Source organism: Agelaius tricolor, unplaced genomic scaffold, assembly GCF_023055355.1.
Source record: "Agelaius tricolor isolate 1412-34295 unplaced genomic scaffold, bAgeTri1.0.p SCAF_2, whole genome shotgun sequence".
In the NCBI taxonomy this organism is placed as follows: domain Eukaryota; kingdom Metazoa; phylum Chordata; class Aves; order Passeriformes; family Icteridae; genus Agelaius; species Agelaius tricolor.
In genome coordinates this window covers 56,251,784-56,272,910 of record NW_027269262.1, presented here as the reverse complement: position 1 = coordinate 56,272,910, position 21,127 = coordinate 56,251,784, and the positions used below count along the sequence as shown (strand labels likewise).

Sequence of the window (21,127 nt, the reverse complement as noted above, 5' to 3'; positions counted from 1 at the left end):
GATAGCAGCTACCAATTAGAACTTTCATTCTCTATATTGATTTGTGCTTTATGTCTATCTGTTCTGACACTGACCAACAAAATGTCTCCCTTGTTTAGAGGCAGCAAGTGAAAAAAAACAACCCAGCAGCATGTAAATGGAGGCAAAACTGGAACAAGGCAGCATGTGAAAATTCAACTTACAGAGCTGAATTTGTGTTAAATACACTTGTAAAATTTTCAAAAATTTTAGGACTGTTGATATGAAAGCAGAAGGTTATATGTGCAGCTTCAGACCCACTGCAGGCGACCAAATGTATCAGTTACAGTTCTAAATTTTCCAACATCAAAGGGTGTTAAGTTTGTATAAATCAGCACAGCTGAAAAAGTAGTTTTTACTACTGTTACAAGCAGGATTATGACTTCTGTGACTGTAAAATACTCAGGGGGAAAATGTTTCTACTTTACTTTTGATGGGTTTTTTGTGGATCTGATTTCATCCTTCCCCTCTCCAGCCAGTACCTTTGTGTATCCTTCCAACAGCACGAAGGGCAGCAGACATGTGCCCTCACCTGTGGCTTAGGAGCAGCACCCTGCTAAAGCCTGGATTCTCCAGCTGAAGTCTGGGAGCCTGTGTTTGCAGTCTGGTGAAGTGGTGTCTGGTGAGAGGAAAACAACTCACTTTTAAGCCCCAGTCTATGGGGGATATGTGAGATTCCACTCCCAGTCTTCCGCTTGTCTTCGTGGGGCTTGTGGGACCTTTCCCTCTTTAACACTTCTACTCCTCCATAAAGCAGAACTGAAACAGTTCAAGAGGTTTCAAAAGAAAGGTCAGGGAAGCCAAATACATGCACAAACAGACAAGTGTGTGCTGGTGCACAACATTTTTCCTTAGGTAATCAGATTAAAACACAAGAAAACTTGATCATTCCCTGAACCCAACTAAGGGAATCAGCTTCTGACTGCAAGTGTAAATTATAAGAAGCTGTCATATTCTAGGAATGCCAGCTGGCATTATTGTTAACTCCCAAAGCATATTTCCCCTCCTTCCCAGGCAGGCCTGCAGCTGAGAACGCTGCTATCTAGTGAAGTAGTGGCAAAGCCAACATGGCCAACTCTTGCCCTGTCTGTGCCTTCCAAACTTTGTGAGCAATGGAAAACTAGTTATCAACCTCCCAGAAATGCTATAGACTGCCAGGCATCCAGGTCAAACTTTTACTTGAAAACTCTTTAAGATTATATACAAGGATGGTGTATTTTTGGCCACCAGGCTGCAGTTTGATGAAATCAGTGGTTTATGTACACTATGATTTCTACCAGAACAAAGTAGTAGCCAGGGAGTAGCTTGCTGATTGGATTTTGATTATCAGTCAAGGGGAAACAAACTACAGTATTTTCATAGTAAATAAGGGACACATTTGTTTTCAGATTGGATGTGAAAAAAATCACAAAGATATGTAATCTAATTGATCTGAACAAATTAGTACAGATAGGTTAATCAGAATAGAAACAGGCCATGAGTCAGGATGACCTATGTCCTGTAGGACTCAGTCATTTCTCTCATTTTTCTCCATGTCATAAGAACTTTTTCCTTCTTAATAGACCTGTGACCTATTTCTTTTAGTGAGCACTTTCTGTTCATGTTAATAATCTGAATAAGCTGATCATTCAAAAAAAAAAGTTGATCATACATACAAAAAAATTCATTCATTCTCCAATGATCAAAAAAGTTCACATGATGTCTTTATTTGGACTAGTTGATAAGCTTTTATAGGAAAATGGAATTAGGAGTTTTCAAAAATTCCTGTTTCAAAAAGGAGTCAATAACATTCTAGGCAGAAATTATCACAAATTTCTGACTATCACAAAAATGCTGACTACTTCTGATAGAGTATTAGTGAACAGAGATACAAAACAGTTTTTCATTGTAAAATTATGTATTTCCTGGTGGTCTTTAAAAAAAAACCAACAAAACAACAATTAAAAAAAAAACACAAAAAAACCCAACAAACAATCTCAATACCATAAATTCTTCTACTATGGTTTTATCAATTGGTATTCTTAGAACATAGCCATATAAAATAAAAGGGAATGAGCAGTGGGGACACATCCTGAGTCACTAGAAGAAAAACTAAGATCAAATAGGTACACTGAGCTTTAACTTTCATTTAACTGCAACTTCATCTGTGAAGGAAATTAGGAAATGCCATTGTACTTAATATTTGCAATAATATTTGTATGATGAGTTCAATAGCATTATTGATAAAATACAGGCAAAATCCAGGTAAAGTGGTGGTAAAGCTTGTATATAAAAGGGAAATATAGGTGGCCTGACTCCTTGGATAGTCAGAAGTAGCACTAAAGCTGTGGCAATTTTGGATACAATACAATCAGAAGAGCCACAGAGCTACCTGCCTTACTTGTTGATTCCTACATGGCTGTATGCAGACTTCAGACAAAGGCATGTGAATCTGGAAGATCATTCTCTGCTTTAGTAGGATGGCAGGTGGTCTTAGGAGCACACAGAACTGGGCCAGTGACTGTCCTGGCTGGGTTTGACACTGCACAAAGAAAGGAAAGTCAATTCTGCTCCCATTGCCATGTGGCAGCTGATAGTGGGGCCTTGCAGGTGAGTCCTGTCAGAGGAGAACTCTTCCACAACCCTGTGTTAGGCCAGGAGGCAGGTCAACACTTCAGCTCCCAATCCAGCCAACAAAGCATTTCAGCCCAGAGATCCAGGGCAGGAAGGACACAGGCTACTCTCCATGCAGCTCACAGCAGTGGAGAGGACATGGGAGCACCTGCCTGGCTCACAGGGCTCTCTGTGTGCCACCATCTCCAGGCTGGTACAGTGCTGGAGGTCACCACATGAAATAGGTGTCAGGAGGAGTTTTGAGCACAGAAGATTGCTCTGAGTGATTTTCCTTGTGTCATGGTTTAACGTCAGCCAGCAGCCAAGCCCCACACAGCCACTCACTCACTGCCCCAACCAGTGGGGCTGGGGAAAGATCTGGAAGGGTAAAGAAGAGCTCACAGCTTGAGATAAAGACTTCAACAGGGAAAGTAGAAGCCATACACAGAAGCAAAGCAAAACAAGGAATTGATTCAGTGCTTCCCATCAACAGGCAGGTGTTCAGGATCTCCAGGAGAGCAGGGCCCCATCACATGTAACAGTGACTTGGGAAGACAAATGACATCACTTCAAATGTCTCCCCACTTCCTCCTCCTTCCCCCACTTTCTATACTGAGCATGATGCCACATGGTCTGGAATATCCCTTTGGTCAGCTGGGGTCACCTGTCCTGGCTGTGTCTCCTCCCACCCTCCCATGCACCCCCAGGCTCCTCACCAGTGTGGCAGCACAAAAAGCAGAAAAGGGAGTAACAAAAACATCTCTGCATTATCAGCTCTGTGTTCAGCACAAATCCAAAACAGAGCCTCACACCAGGCACTGTGAAGAAAATTAACTCTATCCCAACCACCAAAACCAGCACACCTTGGCTCTGCCTGCACACGTTTCCATGTCTGCACTGCTGAAGCTCCACACCAAATGTTATTTTGGAGCAGACATGGAGCTGGATGTACCCTTGGGCACCTGCTGCTTTGGTGCTACTGCTACAAGTGCAAGAGCACATGACTGACAAAGACTGAGGCTCTGAGTAGGTTTTCCAGAGGTGATGTCTACCAGTACATAGACATGGAGCTCTAACAGATGCCCTGGTTTTTTGTGCCTACTTATTTGATACTAGAGAAATTCATTTTTCCCCTTTGCTCTGAACAAAGGCAGGAATCCTGCACTTGGGTTCTGAAATAATGAAAACAATTGGCTTAGTCTGACCAAATTAACAAAATTTCCATTACCTACCAAAAAAAAAAAAAAAAAAGAAAAAAAGGGTAATTATTATATAAAGAATTCCTTATGGAATTCTTCTGTATTCCTCAGGGATCACATTTAAGGCCTTCAGGTCTTCAGAGTCCCAAATATTTCTCTTTCAACATGAATAATTTTAAGTCTATTAAATACTCCTGGTCAAAGTCATGTTTACCTGTTCTGTGGCTCTTGTTAAGATTAATTAATTGATTAAAATTAAGTTTAGAAGTCAGGTTTTGTGAATTTTAAAATAATTATTCAAAGTAACTGCGCAAATGAACAACCCTATAATTTTGTTTGTGAGAGACACCAAAGATGGCTGCAAGCACAAATAAAAAACCACAAATTTCACCTCAGACAAACAGTACTGGCTGATGGTTTTGAGACATGGAATTGGACCACCAGTTTTCAGAGAGGAAAAAAATCTTCAGTGTATGTATGTGTTCTATAAGGCTTGCTATTTTCATTCCTAGTGCCACAGCACTGTGAAGGAGAATTTGCCTTGGCAATATGCTAGCCTTCTCTCCAGAGGCTCCTATCCTATTAACAATAGTTAGCAGAGGAAAAATCAGTAGATTTTAAAATAAAGAACCTTTATTTTTTCATGGGCTAATTAGAAACATGCCACAGATACAGAATCAGGGCCATACATAAGGTTCTGAGTGAGATATAAAAGATTATCTGAAGGAAAAAAGCTTGCCTTTTCCGTTCAACAACACAGGGCTTGTGCAAGTTCCTAGTTATTTCATTCAGGAAGAATCAAAGTTTCCTTTCAGGCACAGAAAAACATTGAGCTCTGACTCTTTGTGTAGTCATACACAGTGCTAGTAGCAAACACAACCTTATTTCCAATACTTCATTTAAATGACAAGAGACATTTAAAAGACAAAATATTCCTCCAATCCCAAGGACTGCTCCAAGAAGGCGTTTTTAGGGCTTCAGTACAGGGATTAGTATGAAATCCATTAGCATGGGCAACCACTGAGACCTTCTGCAGTCTACTTTTGGAGTCAACATGGCAGGTGACTCCTTTGGTTCAGGTTGGGGGGCTGTTTTCCTAAATTGGTATGTCTACTCCTTTTGGTAAAGGTTAAAAGCAAATCTCATCAATATGTTATGCTCCTGAAATGCTAATCTACATAACCAAAGAAAGCATTCTGTAAGAGTCTTTTAGCTAGACTTTACTCTTCCTCTTTAATATCCCAGACCTCAGAGCATTTCCAGCAGGATCTGCAATGATGATGGAACAGGTAGTGCTTTCCAGGTGGTAGCCTAATTGTAAGATGCTACCTCTGGCCAGCAGACATCTGCAGGAAGAAAATTTAGCAACTCAGAGAATATCCCAAAACGTTTGATTTTGAATCCTTTACCACAGGATGAGCAAGAATAATACAAGTACTGCAGTCAGCCATGATTTTATTAAGGAAAAGTCAAAAAAGCATGATGTTCTGAAGTTACTGTTGATTGCAATCAGCCACCTCAGCTTGCTCAGCACAGCTGGCATGAACAGCTCCCAGGAGACTACACACAAAATCCTCTACAACATCTGGTGTGAACAAGCCTGCAAGCTAGCTGAACTCCGTCTTCAGAAGAGTATTCTAGAAACAGTGAAAACAAAGGCCAAAAATGACGATGAAATAAACTAACTATTCACTTTGAAGTTTAAACCTTCCAGACCTAGCTAAGAGTGAATAGTGACTGAACCAGAACACTGGGAATTCCCATAGGAATAAATACGTCTGGTCACTAGGTGTCAGCCTTGCCTCTACCAGGACACCGGACCTTCTCCTCCCTGTCCCCACTGAGCAGATCCAACTCCCAGCACCACAAATGACCGCAGCAGTCTCGTAATTAGGGCAGAGGAGCAGATGGAGAAGGATGTTTGTGCAGGGTGCCTGTGTACTTGGTAATATCATATTTGTTACCTTCGGGTTTGGATGCTGGAAACAAAGACAGGTTTCATGCTGAGGAGATGTGACTGGATGTCACCTGCAGAGACAGCAGAGAAATTATGCTCTCTAACAATGAAAATATCAGCAGGGCTTAGCAATGAATGAGTAAGTGTTTTGCAAGCCTCACAGTATTTACTGTTTATCCTAGAGCACCAGTTTCTGGAATATTGCCATCACATGAAAATGCTGGCTCCCGCTTCTTAAATTTGCTTCTAGTCTTGCTGGATACAGGAACAATACTTGGAAACAAGATTCCTGCAGAGCTGAAAACTCTAAGGACAACAAAGAAAACCTAAAATGTATATTCTTTAAATAATTTCTTGACTACTTACAGTTCATAACAGTATAGTCAGCAAAAACAAAGAATAATTCAACATGCAGCAGAGTTTCAGTGGTGTTGCAGAATACACATTTCTGAATTTGGAATCTCTTCAGGTGGATTTTCATACCTTGATTCTCACGTTTCCAAGTCTTCAAAATTATTTCTTCTTTGGCCCCAGCCTGCTACATACCATAGGTGCATGTCAGTACCCATGGTGGGCTGCTGCCATTGCAGTTTCCCAATATGCCATAAGCAAAGCCATCCAGCTCAGTCAAGAACAGCTGGAATTGGAACAACATGCAGTTTTCACAAAATGCAGCAAAAATTACTTGACAAGTTTTTGCCTCCCATCTTATTCTTAGGTTCTCTTAATGGACAGATAAGCTTTCCCACATGAAACACAAAATCAAAGCACCCCAGTTCTTCAACTCCCTCAGAGACATACAAATGAATGCACAAAAACTGACCCAGGTAGAACTTTACCACACAATCACATCCTCAATATGGTAATTCATTTCACAGTCATCCTACAGTAAATACCTGCTTTTAATTATGAACTTAGAATGGCTGGAGCCTTCCAAAAACAACAATAAAAACAAAGCCCAACAGCAAAGTCACATTTAGCTCAGAAATTTTACCTAGAAGTCAGGGCAGCAGCAACATCATATCACCCAAGTCCAATGTCTCGGTCCCTCTGCGAGCCTCTCAGGAGCCCTGGGCCAGTCCCGAGTCGGCAGACACCGGGGGGCAGCCCCGACACGGCCGACAGCGGGGAGACACTGTCTGTGTGTGCCCCGAGGGTGCTGAGGGCACCTGGGCTGACAGCAGGGAGACACTGTCTGTGTGTGCCCCGAGGGTGCTGAGGGCACCTGGGCTGGCAGGGAGACACTGTCTGTGTGTGCCCCGAGGGTGCTGAGGGCACCTGGGCTGACAGCAGGGAGACACTGTCTGTGTGTGCCCCGAGGGTACTGAGGGCACCTGGGCTGGCAGGGAGACACTCTCTGTGTGTGCCCCGAGGGGGCTGAGGGCACCTGGGCTGGGGGGAGACACTGTCTGTGTGTGCCCCGAGGGTACTGAGGGCACCTGGGCTGGCAGGGAGACACTGTCTGTGTGTGCCCCGAGGGTGCTGAGGGCACCTGGGCTGGCAGGGAGACACTGTCTGTGTGTGCCCCGAGGGTGCTGAGGGCACCTGGGCTGGGGGGAGACACTCTCTGTGTGTGCCCCGAGGGTGCTGAGGGCACCTGGGCTGGCAGCAGGGAGACACTGTCTGTGTGTGCCCCGAGGGTACTGAGGGCACCTGGGCTGGCAGGGAGACACTCTCTGTGTGTGCCCCGAGGGTGCTGAGGGCACCTGGGCTGGTCACCTGTGCAGCAAGAGAGACACCAGAGACATCGGTAGAAGAGAAAGGGCCGACTCTTAGCTGGGGTTAATCCAAGGTTTTATTAGGATCCCAAAGGAGCTCCTGCACCTCAGGGAGCCTCCTGCCGAGAGCCCCGGGAGATGTGCCAAGGTTACATTTAAAGGGAGGTGGAAACCAAAAGTTGATAACATTTTACCAACCAATGAGTGACCCTAAGGGATGGATGCTGGGGGATAGACATACAGGACAGCGTATGGGGCAAGGCTTGGGGGGCTGACTCCCAGCCTCTGGCTAATCATCCGACAACCTGGACAGAAACTTCTGGATGGAGAGGATGGGATGCTGAGTGATTGACAGAGAGCCAGGGTGGGGGTTTGGGGATGATCTCATCCCGGGAGAGGGATAACACAGGTAAAGGGGGGGGGTACAGTCTGGGATAAACCATTTGGGAAAAATATGGGGATACAAAACAAAAGTACTTTAAAGTACAAAATATAAAAACGCACTACAACAGTCCAACATAAAACCAGTAGAATAATATTTTGTCTGGAACATTTTCAAGCCTAGTACAAGGCCCATACTCAGACTGCCTGCTGCAATAAGCACAATGGCCTTGCCAAGAGGAAAAAAAAAACATGAAAAACAAAACAAAACAAAAAAAAAAAAAAAAAAACAAAAAAAAAAAAAAAAAAGAAAAGGAAGGTATAAATGATTGCCTGTGCACAAAAACCAAGCACATCCCTACCAAATCTGTCTTTTATACTAACATCACAGGCTGTCACAGTAGCTGTAGGGGGTACCCTATGAAATATACTGGATGCATCTTCTCAGATAGCAGTGAGACAACATCTGTGTTTAAGCATCTCAGTCACCTTCTCCAGCCATTATAAGCAGCACATGTGAAGCAGACACCTCAAGAGAGGCACCATCCTGCTCTCCCATTTTTTCTTTTGCAAATGAAGGTGAGTTTAATTTCCGTTCTTTCCTTATGGAGTAAACATATACATTAGAACAAGCACAAACATCAGCATGTATTACACAAAGATCAAAGAAGGCAGGCAGGCAAATTGTGAGCAGGGCTCGGAACTGGGAGTCATCCACCTTGAAATTCAGAGACTTCCAGGTGGGGACGTCACCAATTTTTGTATCCTGGAGAAGTTGCTGTCTCCAATAGTTTTAAAATAGCACTGTCTGATTGCCAGCATCTCACTTCTTGTGGCACCAAGAGATCCTCTAGACTGCTTTTTTTCACTAAATAATTTTAAGAGCATGCTTCTTTTCAACGATAAACACAACCAAGTAGATCAGGTTTCACAAGTTCCCAATGGCAAAGCTCAGCAACACACACTGGCAATATGTTGATCCTGTAGAGGAATTCTGACCATTAACTTCAAGCATCTTGGGTCACTGAAAAAAAGAGTGGGATTCAGCTCCAGATGCTGAAGTTTTGGGTGCATACAAGAGTGCTATGTTACAACTCCTGTCACAGTCAGTGGAGTCTAGAGTGTCACTGAACTGCTTAGATGTCTGCTTCAAGCTGAACATGGCTTTTCTCTAGGCTCTAGACAATGATTGTATCAATCACATTACAACAAAAGCAGCAAGACTCTATGAGAGGAGTTTGAAGTACTGTTTACATGTGAGCAATGTAAATTTAGACCTGCATTAATTTTGAAACTAACACAATACCTCACTATAATAACTGCATAAGGAATTGGATGCCAATTTTTGCAGCACTGAACCACAGCTACATTCAACTAAAAAATGCATCTTCCTTGCTAGACACCAGGTGAGTTTATTTCTTTAATTTAAGGTACTCTGCACAGGGAGAAAACTATACCAGCATCACAAAAACCCCTAGAGAACTACTTTACCATAAATTTACACACCAATTTATTTTTCATAGGGCACTCTATGTCCACGAACTCCTAGCTCTCATTACCAGCCCAAGAAATGAAACAAATGGCAGATTTTCAAGCTAAATATGGACTAATCTGCCCATATTTATAATCTGCCCATATTTATAGACTAAAGCCCAGACAGGACAATGCTATCATGAGACAGAATGAATCTTACAGAGGCTGAAGAAAAGTGCAAGGAAAGACAGATTTGGGCATTGGTCCATTGAATGCAAAATTGTCTGTCCTTTCATACTGGTATCTAGTGTGTGCAATTCTGATTTAAGTGCACAGACACTCTTCTAGGAGTGTTCATTGACTGATAAACACTAAATCCATTGCTCAAAGGGCCCTCCAAGTTGCTTGGCATGTGGCTTGGAATCTACAAGGTTAACAAGTAAACAACATTGCTGTTGACATTTTTAACAACAAAAGCAACACCAGTCCAGGAAACTCAAGCCAATCCCCCCCAACCCCCCCATATAAACAGATGCAGGAATGATCAACACTTTTCCTGCTCCAGAGGCACATAAAACAACCAGATTTTCAAACCCAGAGTGGGCCAGACAGGATGACACTGTGAGAATGATTGTGCCCTGTAGTTCCCACCACTACAACGGGAAAGGTGAGAAGAGACCTTGGGAAGATGCAGATGCTTCAGAGGGAATATTAAGCACAGGAGACAAGAATACATCTGAGGATGGTTTGCTTCCACTGAGAAACCATCCTTCTTTAGACAATGCTGTGTATTTCTGCTACAAAAGACCAAGAGGAGCCACCTGGGTGGGAGATAAAGGAGCTTAAAATGTTCCTAATTTTCCTCTAATGGGCAAGAACCCTGTCACATTTGGACCTCTCTTTTCATAGAGCAAACCATAACCTTAAACAGTACAGATTGTGAGCTACATAAAATTATTCCTGACTGATTACATTTTCAGAAAATTTTAAAATATAAAGCTGCATATAGGATATTGAACTGGACATTTTGGATATACAGAGCATCATTCATGTTTTAGATATACATAACGGTTAAATATTTAAAATATGGGACTTGTGCAACAATTTCAAATTGCTTGAAAAACTTGTGTTAAGGAGTGCAAAACTAGTTTTGCATTAGCCTTTAAGGTTTTAGTAAAGAAAATAATAGAAAACAGAAATAATAGTAGAAAATAATAAAATAGTAATGAGAAGAGTAATGAAAATTGATCACTTTTATATGACTTCCTGGAGGACTAACATCAATTATGCTTCTACGTCAAAACAATGCTGGCACACTGCCAGCGAAGATTCAGATCAGGGCCACTGATTTAATTTATTCTTTTTTGGAAATCAGTGGATTGTACAGTCAACTTTTGACTGTTAAACACAAATTTCATATGAAGTATAATGAAGCCATGTTATCACTGTTATACATATGAGAAAACAGAAAACACATATTTTAATCCACTTCATTTTGAGTCGGCAGCCAGTCACCTGTAAGTATAGCATTGACTGGATGCAGTCAGTAGAATCTGCTCCCAAGAAACACATGATTTCTGATTATCACAGGATGAAACAACAAGGTATGTACATGTTTACAGATCTTTATTTAGATTGCAGTCTCACATCTGTAATCAGTTTCATCAAGTAGTCATTCAGAAGTACGATGTTGCTGATAAAAATTGACATGGCTTTCAGCACTTTGTGACACAAATAAAAGTTCCTTTTCCTCAGCTACCCCATAATACTTTTCCACCTACAGTAGACTGGGTACTTCTTGCTGTGTCACACCTTGTTGCACATGAAAAAGCTCTGTCAAAACAGGATATCCAAGACAATCCTTTATCTTATAAACATGAAAACATGGTCCATATACTTAAGTAATGAGAATGGCTTTAGATGCCAGCATTGGCTTAGTCCTGCCCCATTAAGCCTGACATATAAACAAGAGTCCTTTGGGACACTATTTATTATGGATTTATTAGAAACTTTGTCAATAACTTACTTGTGCTTTTGATAATTCTGTATTTGGTTGCTAGGAGACTTGTGTTCCTGATGAGATAAAATGAACAGGAAATCATCTATAGCTTTGTGACTTTTTACATTAGTAAATAAAAATGCAAACAACTCATACAAAATACTGGCTACTGTTAACAGAAGTGAGAAAAAAAGACAACCATTGCATATTTTAAATAAAGGAACATATAGCCCTTTTTTGCCCTCTCCAAGTATAAGATGATAAAAGATCACCTTTATAAAGTAGAATGACCGGATTTTGTGGAACGTGGCTGTTTTGGCTCCAAGGTATTTGTAGCGTTGTAGTATCAGAGCCAGGATACAGCTGCCTTGTGACTAAGACATCGTCCACTGAATAAGTGCTATCCAATCCCTCAACGTCACCAGACATCTGTTTCCTGTTTTCATTCTTTCTTTCACTGTTATCATTTTATCCAAGTTACCCTTTCACCTGAAAACCATTTAGAAACCTACAGAAACCAGCGTGTGCACGCGTGTGTGTATCAAAGAAGTTGATTCAGAAAAAAACTTGCTGAGAGCAATTTGTTCATTTTAATACAAAGAGCAGAAATGGAAACAAACTTGCCTTCCCCCATCTTCTCCTCCCCAAAATACACAATGATACATAAACACTTTTGTCTTCTGGTCTTCACTAATATGAGTAACTTCCTTCTTCACTTCCAGTTAAGTAGCTTTCCTGTTGAGTACCACCACCTCCACAAAATACAATTGTGAATTGATTCATAAAAACAGAAACATTATGGCACAAATAAGGGAAGGCAATAAATACTCTTCCCCCTCTCCAACTCCTTCCCAAATGGAAGCAGTAGTAATATTGTTATTGTAAAGTTATTGTAATAACAAAAACTTGAAAAAAAAAAGAAAAATAAAAAAGTATTGCTTGTCATTTAAGGTTCCAAACCAACAATCATCAGGATGCAGAACAGGATACATCTAAAGTGAGAAAGTTATTTACTTCACATTCAAGTTAACACCAACTGTACTTTTTTTGGCACACAGCATTATTCTTAACGTGCCAAAAAAGTGTTGGACACCTTATAAAATATAAATGTTAATGCCACTAAAACAAAATTCCTGCTATTCATTGTCCAATTTTATATTGCTGTTGTTTTGCTATGTTTCACCTATACTTAAACCCCAAGTCAGGGGAATGACCATTACTGATAGCATTTAACACACATTAACAAGGAACAATAGAAGTTGAAGAGTAAATTGTCAAAATTTAGTGACTTTTTATTCTTAATCTCTTGATTTCAGATTATTTAATCAGAATGAGAAGACTTCTTTTATTTTGTTCTATGATTACAGATAGTCATACTAATTGATAAGGCAGGTTGTTGAGTAAAGGAAAAATCTGGGCTGGTTGACAAACACCAACAAAAATTCATCTGCTTCGTTTTATTTTCTGTAAGAAAAAGAAGATTTTTCTCAAATCCTCCCCCATTGAGGTATACCAGCAAAATACAGATGTTACACAGGAGAAAAAGGATATTCTAGCACACAGAGGACTTTCCCTACAAGATGGGATGGTTTGGCAGCTACAGGAAACTCTAAGTAGCATTTCCAAAGGCACATCAAAATTGGAAAGCAAAATGACATCTCATGTTCTGTTTTCCTGAACTGTTTCCTGCATTCTTATAATCAAATTATGACTATTTTAAAGCCAAATTCAGTTTCCATTAAACGACATAATTATGAAGCAGCTCATTAACTTCCAAGGAGTCAGAGCACATTCTGATACATCATCTTGGTCTCCCCTCTCATCTTTCTTTACTGTCTGCCTCACTGTCTCGAATGCCCAGTCCACACAACGCCCAATGCTTCCACACAAAACCTACAATACTCTTGCATAGTAATAATGCAGTATTCTGGAGAAACTGATAAAACAAACCTTTGCTGAAAAATATTTTCAAGACTTAATCAAGTTGGTGTGATTAAAATGCTGTCTCCCATAAACACAATTTACTCATAATTTTTCACAGCATTTAAATTAATTTGTCCACTGTCCCACATGCAATTTGTGATCAAGCTGAAAACTGAATTCTGACTGTGTACTTCGTCCATCACATCCCCATCCTTTATAATGTGCTGTCACTGTCATCCATTGACTCTGGATTCTGCTATGCATCTTTATTAATAAGATTACATTTGTGTCAGGATAAGTTTTAAATTCTGAATAATAAAGGCCATTGAATTAAGACAGCTATCTCCCCCCCCAGTCCCAAATTTAGATAGAAAGTTATATTGAACTGCACACTCTGTCCTCCTCAATTGCATATGAAGAAATAAAAGAAAAATCAAGATCTCTCAAGCTCGAGTACTGTCGATAGCAATGGCAAAATCCAAAATATAGCTATGGAATGGAAGAGGTTAATGCAATCTTTAGTACTTTTTGATTTCTGGTTCTTTTTACTTTTCCCCAACCAAAAATACTTCTTAGAACTATTCAAGATACATTTTCTAGAACTTTTATCTAGAAATTTTATGCAATACAACTGTAAAACTAATTTTGGTTTTGTAGAGTCACGTTTCCCATTTTAAACTGAGAGGGGGAAATATAAACTAATTATTAGGTCAAATGACTCTTTGGAATTATCCTCTGAAACAAACGCAACACTGAAACCTTTTGTCTGAAAAAAATAACTGGCAAACCATTGGAAGAGAAAGTGCCCAGACCCACACTTTATGTCAGACTCCACATTGTTTTCAAATGTTAAGACTTCTGATACACTCTATTATGACAATAAAAAAGTTGAGAGCTACACCAGAAGATTACATGAAGAAAAAAATGTTTTTTCTAGTATAATAGGAGTCTTAAAAACAAACAAACACACACCACTTCTACCCATTATTTCATACCCAGATGTTTCCTGTACACCTGCAATTGTGTCCAGTCCTGAATTCATGAGCTGTAGTATTTCAACAGATTCTCATCAGTTGGTTTCAGAATTTTCTTGTCTGCCAGGTTTACGATCCATCCTGGAGCAAGACCAAAAAATATCTGTCTAGGATCCTTGCGTGCACTTAACATCTTAAAGAGTTCATCCTTAGTTATGTCTGGTAAGACATAGCCATATTTCTTGGCAAGTTCCAGCCTGGCTTCTGCAACCTTGGATGGATCTGCCAGGTAGCCCCGATTCCTGGGATCTGTGTAGTAACGGATGAGGTCTTCAGGTGGGAGCATTCGCTTTGGGATGGGTTTGCCACGCAGGAAAAATACCACTGGCTTGATTAAAATTTCTGTGGGCAAACATGAGAGAAGGTTAGTGACTGCACTTCATAACACAGATTTAAAAACTTTAAATGACATCTTATTCTGTACTAAATTAGTTACTACACTCACATCAAAAAGGACTAAGCAAAAAATTGAATCTCAAGAATATTCTTGTTCAGAATGAGATAGTGGTTTGCAAGTTTCACTTAACCACACAAAAAACTCTGTTTTAACTGATATTTATAATGCCAGTCTGGAAGAGTTGCTACTTCTAATACATTTAGAATGACTACTAGGGAAAGATAACCATAACTGAACTTATTTAAATTATTATTTCCCAGTTTGAAGACATGCATTTGCACAGCTATTTACACAGTGTCCCAACTAATGTCAAATTTAGTGCTTCTATGAGTATTTTAAATAAAGTTTCAATGGCACATGCACCTATTTAGTCCTTTGTGGGATTATCTTCTCTTCCTCAAATTTTACTGATTTTGGAAAATTATATTCCAGAACCTTTTAACCTTACTATTTTTATTATTTTGTGGAACAAAAAAAATCCCAGAACTTATATCACCCCAGGGTAACATATTTTGCACACTTAAAATGTCTATTCCTCTTCTTCTCAGCCTCATTCACACATGAAAGCTGCGTTACTGTCAATAAAAACTGCATGAATGAATGCTAGGCAGGATGCAGCCTCAAGCAAAGCAAAGCCTCATTCTTCAGTGAAAGTGTTCTGAAAACAATAGCCATTTTAACTGGAATGATTCTGAGCTTCTGTAACTTACTTCCTTACTTTAAGTGGAAAAGTATTTTAAATTAAAAATATAAACATCCACAGTGTTTTTAAAATCTATTTTTTCCTGAGTTTTCTTAGTGCTATTAAACATGGGAAACAGAAGACAAAAATCCAGCAAAACAGTATTTTTAGTTCCTCTATTTACAAAGCTATTCAGATTTCCTTAACTGGTTGATTGGTATACAATTACTAACACTGGAAGGGCTAAACAGGTGAATGGTTAAAAAAGGCAAAATTGAGGATGCATTGTCATTCCTCACTGGGGGCTAGAACTAGATGATCCCTAAGGTCCCTCCCAACCCAAAGTATTCTATGATTCTATAAATATACATGTAACTGTTTTTGAAGCTTAGAAGTTGACGACTTTCTACTACAAACTGTGTTTGAAACTTTGATTTGGATCATTTAATCTTTGCACATCCAAAAAAAAAAAATAAAAGGCAGAAATTAAAAGAAGTTCTTACCCAAGCTCCTTGGGTCATAGAACGATGTTGTTACTACGCCTCCGTTTTTTTCTATGGCTGCAATTGCTAATTCAGATGCCCTCTGCACTTCAATATTTACTTTTGCTGCAAAAATATCAGCACCCTGTAAATTTCAACAGATATTACAGTAACATTAAAATGAGTATTTTAAGACACACATTTATTCTTCTCTGAAAATTCATAAGGAACATTAAATCCTGGAAAAATATTATGCATTGTCTGTTCCATGCACAGAGTTAAGTAACCAAGTTGCTCTCAGTCACTTGGGGTGAATAAAAAAAACTTTCCATTTCCAAAATAGTCATACACTTTTTTCAGTACATTTCAGTTTTCTGTTGTAAAATACTTCTTCAGTCTTTTGCTATGTACTCCTTAACTCTGATTTCTGAAGTCCCTTGGGTAGGAAGACATCCTCCAGAGTTATTTCTTTTTTTGCTGACACACAGTGCCCTCTAGTGGATTTATGATCCACAAAAGTCCCACAGCAAACTAATTTGGAGAATTCAAGATGCTTCCAAACCATGGGAATGGCAACCTGAAAGGCTGAAGTACCAAGTGTGTTGTTTGCATACCTCCTCCACCAGCTGGACACCGTAATCCCTCTTGAGAGGCTGCACTGTCACACCTCTGGCGTTAGTGAGCTGGGTTAAGTCAATTGGCTGCGTGGGGTCAACTCTGCCCAAGTCAATCAGGTACTGCAGCCTCTGAAGACTCAGAGGTTGGTACTGACGTCTGAGGCTGGGGACAGAAAGACAAAAAAATCAAACAACCCAAACAAAACAATGAGAAATTTACCAAACTGAAGTTTTAATAGCAACTGGTCAACTGAGATATTCTGGTTTTTATCTACTCCTAAACCAAAAAACTACTAAGACATTACAGTGTCAGCACTCCTTGGCAAACCAACAAGACTGTAAATAATGACCACTTTCAAAGTGAATCCACCTTGGGTGCTTTGCTGACACAGTCAAAAAACCAAACATACAAACATATCAAAGACTACCAGCAAAATTCTGTACATGCATAGCTTACATACACGATTTTCTGATCCATTACCACTGTACCCAACATCTCAGAAAGTATTGAAAGGAATCTCCCTCAAAACACCATCAAGGAAGAGAAATATTGAGGAAATATGCATTAACCCACATTCCCCAAAGGGAGATGGAATCTCTTGACAACAGCCATTGCCTTCAGCAGAACCTACTTTTGTTTTTTCTCAAGATCTAACTTTACTGTACAAACCAATCCTTAGCATAGCTTTCCAAAGCCAGAGTCTATTCCTGTCTATGCACACCACTTGTGCTGATGCCCAAAACTTCCTCCTACAATCCATTTGATGGCTGCTATTGGAAGGCTCTGAGAGGCAGCTCACAAACTGGGAAGCAGCTGATCTCTGTTACTGGCAAGCCATGTACAAAGGACAAGGAACAAGAATTTGTGCTGTCAGACAGCCCCTTACAGAGAAGGGCTCAAGAAGTGGAGGCAGAAGGAGGAGTGAGGTGAAGACAAACAGGCAGAGACATTGTTCAGCGTGCTCCCTCCACCCCAACAGCGTTGCTCCAGTGCACTTAGAGTGCTCACCACAGGAACATTTACAGGAGCCTGACACTGAATTTTTGCAAACAACATTGAAACTACAGAGTACTTTTTTTCTGTTTTCACATGCTGTCAGATGTTGTTAAAAACAGCAAGATCCTAATAATTTCTTGTCACTGCAGGAGGCTGGATTTTTGCTGTTGGCTATTCATGAACTTTTGACCACTATTACCATAAGAAGGTGAGTGTCTGCATTCTGCAGCATTTCCTTTGCAGGACTTACACTCTGGATTTACACTCTGCCTTCAGCTATTGAAAGTGCTTCTTGTTTACTCTTGTAATAATTGAGCAAACAGGAGGAAATAATAGTACCTGGAAATAGGATTTGAGTCACATCTCAAAACTATTAAGATTCAGAGGAAACCCTTAAACTGGGACAAGTCTGTAAGTTCTACTGCAGGCATTAAGAATGGAAATATAAAAGTGCTCAGCTATTTGATGAAGTGGTATCAAGAAATGGAACATTAAATTAAGTCTAACAATTCACAAATACACATTAGTCTTTTCATCCTTGAACTGTCTGCTTGCTGTAGCAGGATTTTGTTACTACTGCCTGTAACAGCATTGCATGGACACACAAGTTTGCAAGGCCAGATCAAAATGCAACAAAATGGTTGCTGGCCCAGGTAACACAAATGCTATCTGACGAGGCAAACCCAGCTTTCAAAAAGTTTGATTAATTTTAATAATTTTTTTTTAATTATCAATATAAGCAAGGGAAATTTGGAAACACCTCTAACACACACCTCTCCAGGTAAGAACAGCGACTGGAGAAAAGACATGTTAGAAGAATAACCTCAAACATGAAAAAGGTGGAATAAGGACATGACACAAACAAGTACTATGTGAAAAAAGGACAGAAGTATTAAACAAGGCAAAATGCCCAAGGAGAGCAATGGTGAAAGGTGACTTCATGCCTCATCCAGCAGATTTGGTATTAAAGAGCTTGTTAGGATCCTAGATGTAACAGGCGGGGCACAGACAGACAAACACCACAGTGTCAGAGGGCTGAAAAGGTAGAACCATAAAGAGAAGCAGAATTGTTTGGCTGGCAGCAGATCAGAGCTTCTGGTGAATAAAGTGAGGAGACACAACAAAGCAAGGATTTGGATTACACTTCCATGTCCAGCATCCTCACTCCAGTCACTGGGACTGTTCCCAGTCAGTTCACTGGGTTATGAAGCAAAAGGAAAAACAAGCAGGAATGAAGGAATAGTTTCAGAGGAGAAATTCACTCAGCTGGAAGAGGAAAGGTAGTCTGCCACACATGAAGGATTATGAGAAGAAGAGAGTAAAGAAGCAGATGTGCAAAACAGGAATTAATTAATTAAAAGAATAATCTCACAAGAAATGGGAGATTCTTCTGGTAAAGTAGCTAACAACCTGAGAGGAATTTGGGAAGCTGAACTTTTTCAGTTAGGCCTGTTTTGGCATCCTGGATTCTTGCTTTAGGAGAAAGATCAAGAAATGGAGACAATGATTAATTTCCAAGTAAATGTTTAGACACTTACCTATGTCCCTCATTAAATCCATATTTTGGTATGGCCAAGTAAAATGGAGTCTGGCCACCCTCAAAGCCCAGTCGGGGCCGATTCCCTCTTTGCCTTTCTCCTTTGTGCCCTCGGCCACACTTCCGACCCCCATACCTTCCACGGCCACGTCGTCTCTCCTTCAAAACAATCAATGGTACATTTAGACAACTACTACAAAGACCAGTACCTACAAAACATTCGTTTCAGAGACATAAACAATTGAGAAAATGCTGATTCTTGAGGAAAAATTAAGTCATAGATCTTTTCTAAGAGGAAAAATAGAAAAGCAGTTAATGTGATTTTTGCAGAGTGCAGCTTTAGGCTGGCATCACAAATAGTTTGGGGACAAATCAGCTTCCTTTGGTGGCAGGGATGGTCGAGTCTAGCACAAAACTGCACTTAAATACTATTCAGGAGTCTTCAGCACTTTCAGGAGAGTGCTGCTTGCTGTTCCCTTCTCTATTCCTATGGTTTCAGCCTTTGAACCTCATCTCCCTGCTCACTAATATTCCCCCCAAACCACAAGGGTTTCTCCCTGGTTTCTTTTTGAAATTTCTCTACCACTTTATAAGGAGACAGCTCACAGGTTTGTTTTCGAGAAATAAGAACAACAATGTTAGCTGGCATCACATTCCTTTTCTCTGTACGCCTTCTACCCTTCCATTTCCAAACACATTACTCCATCCCATAAACACCTGGAGTGTGAAGCCTTTTACTGCTCCCCTCCAGCCCCAGCAATGCTCTGAGGTTCAGCCAGCACCACCCATCAGCCAGCTCTCTGGGGATGCCACACACATGGGCAGCCACACACAGACAGCAGTGCCATCCTCTCCTCAGCCTCTCCACCCTTCCTCTGGCCAGGCGGCTCTCCCAGCCGTGCCAGGACGATGTCGTTCTGACAGCCCTGGGGGCAAACCACACCGGGACGGGGCGCGCCCTGCCGCCCGGGCCCAGCCGGCAGGCCGCAGGCACTCACCCGCTTTTTGGAGCCGGGGTTGGGCCGTAAGTTGGCCAGGCTGACCCTGGGCAGCGAGCGCAGCAGCTCCAGGCCCCGGTTCGCACCGCTCCCGCTCATGGCCGCTCCCTGCCAAGGGCGCCCGCGGGGCGCGCGCCCGGCCGCGCCGCTTTACGGCAGCGCCGTAAACCGCAACTGCCGCGCCCTCGCAGCGGTGTCGCGCAGGCGGCGGCGGCGGGCCCGGTGCTCGGAATTCCAATGGTTGGGAACAGGGCGCTCCTGGCGTTTTGTCACTGCTGTTTTATTACTGAGACCTCAGCCGAGTGTCCCCAAACCGAGTCTCTAAAACCATCGGGCTGCCTCTAAACGCGGCTGGCCGGCGGTGCACCGAGCCTGGCTCAGCTGCCCCCCGTGCAGGTACTGGAGTATCCATTGCGGGGGGAGACTCCCGGGGCTTCACCCCAGGAGCAGCCATCCCCCACCAGTGGGATCAGGGAGAGAATTGGAAGGATAAAAGGTGGAAAACTCGTGGGTTAAGATAAAGACATTAATAGGGAAAGCAAAAGCTGCACGTCCAAGCAAAGCAAAAGAAGAAATTAATTCACTTTTTACCATGGGTAGGCAGGTGGTCAGCCATCTCCAGGAGAGCAGAGCCTCACCATGTGTAATGGGTACTTGGGAAGACAAATACCATCACCCAAAACATCCCCCCTCCTTCTTCTTCCCTCCACTTTATATACTGAACATGATGCCATAAGGTCTGGAATATCCCTTTGGTGATTGAGGTCACCTGTCCTGGCTGTGTCTCCTCCCATCCTCCCATACATTCCCAGTCTTCTCATGAGCATGGCAACATAAAAAGCAGAGGAGGCCTTGGCTCTGTGTAAGCCCTGCTGAGCAATAGCAAAAACATCTCTATATTATCCTGTGTTCAGCACAAATGCAAAGCTGAGCCCCTCACTCAACATTTGGAAGAAAATTACTGCAGTCAACACTGAGACAAAGATGTTCCTAGTACTGCTGAGACAGAGATGTTCCTAATACTGCTGCAGTACTTGATCACATCTATTATTTCAGTCTTTTAACTTTAAATGTGTACCTAGTTTATGGAAAACCATACAGCAGCTTCCATCAGTATATTGGT

General features: G+C 41.3%; 1 protein-coding gene across 1 annotated transcript; it reads right to left on the bottom strand.

The window, feature by feature from the left end:
* Positions 1-11,908: 11,908 nt before the first annotated feature.
* MRPL15 (mitochondrial ribosomal protein L15) lies at positions 11,909-20,181 on the bottom strand. Its single transcript, XM_071419500.1, has 5 exons — positions 20,005-20,181; positions 19,008-19,165; positions 16,470-16,635; positions 15,877-16,000; positions 11,909-14,636 (listed from the first exon to the last, which is right to left on the bottom strand). Exons 1-5 carry the CDS (start codon positions 20,101-20,103, stop codon positions 14,299-14,301), a joined length of 885 nt encoding a protein of 294 aa, XP_071275601.1. The 5' UTR covers positions 20,104-20,181; the 3' UTR covers positions 11,909-14,298.
* Positions 20,182-21,127: the final 946 nt, after the last annotated feature.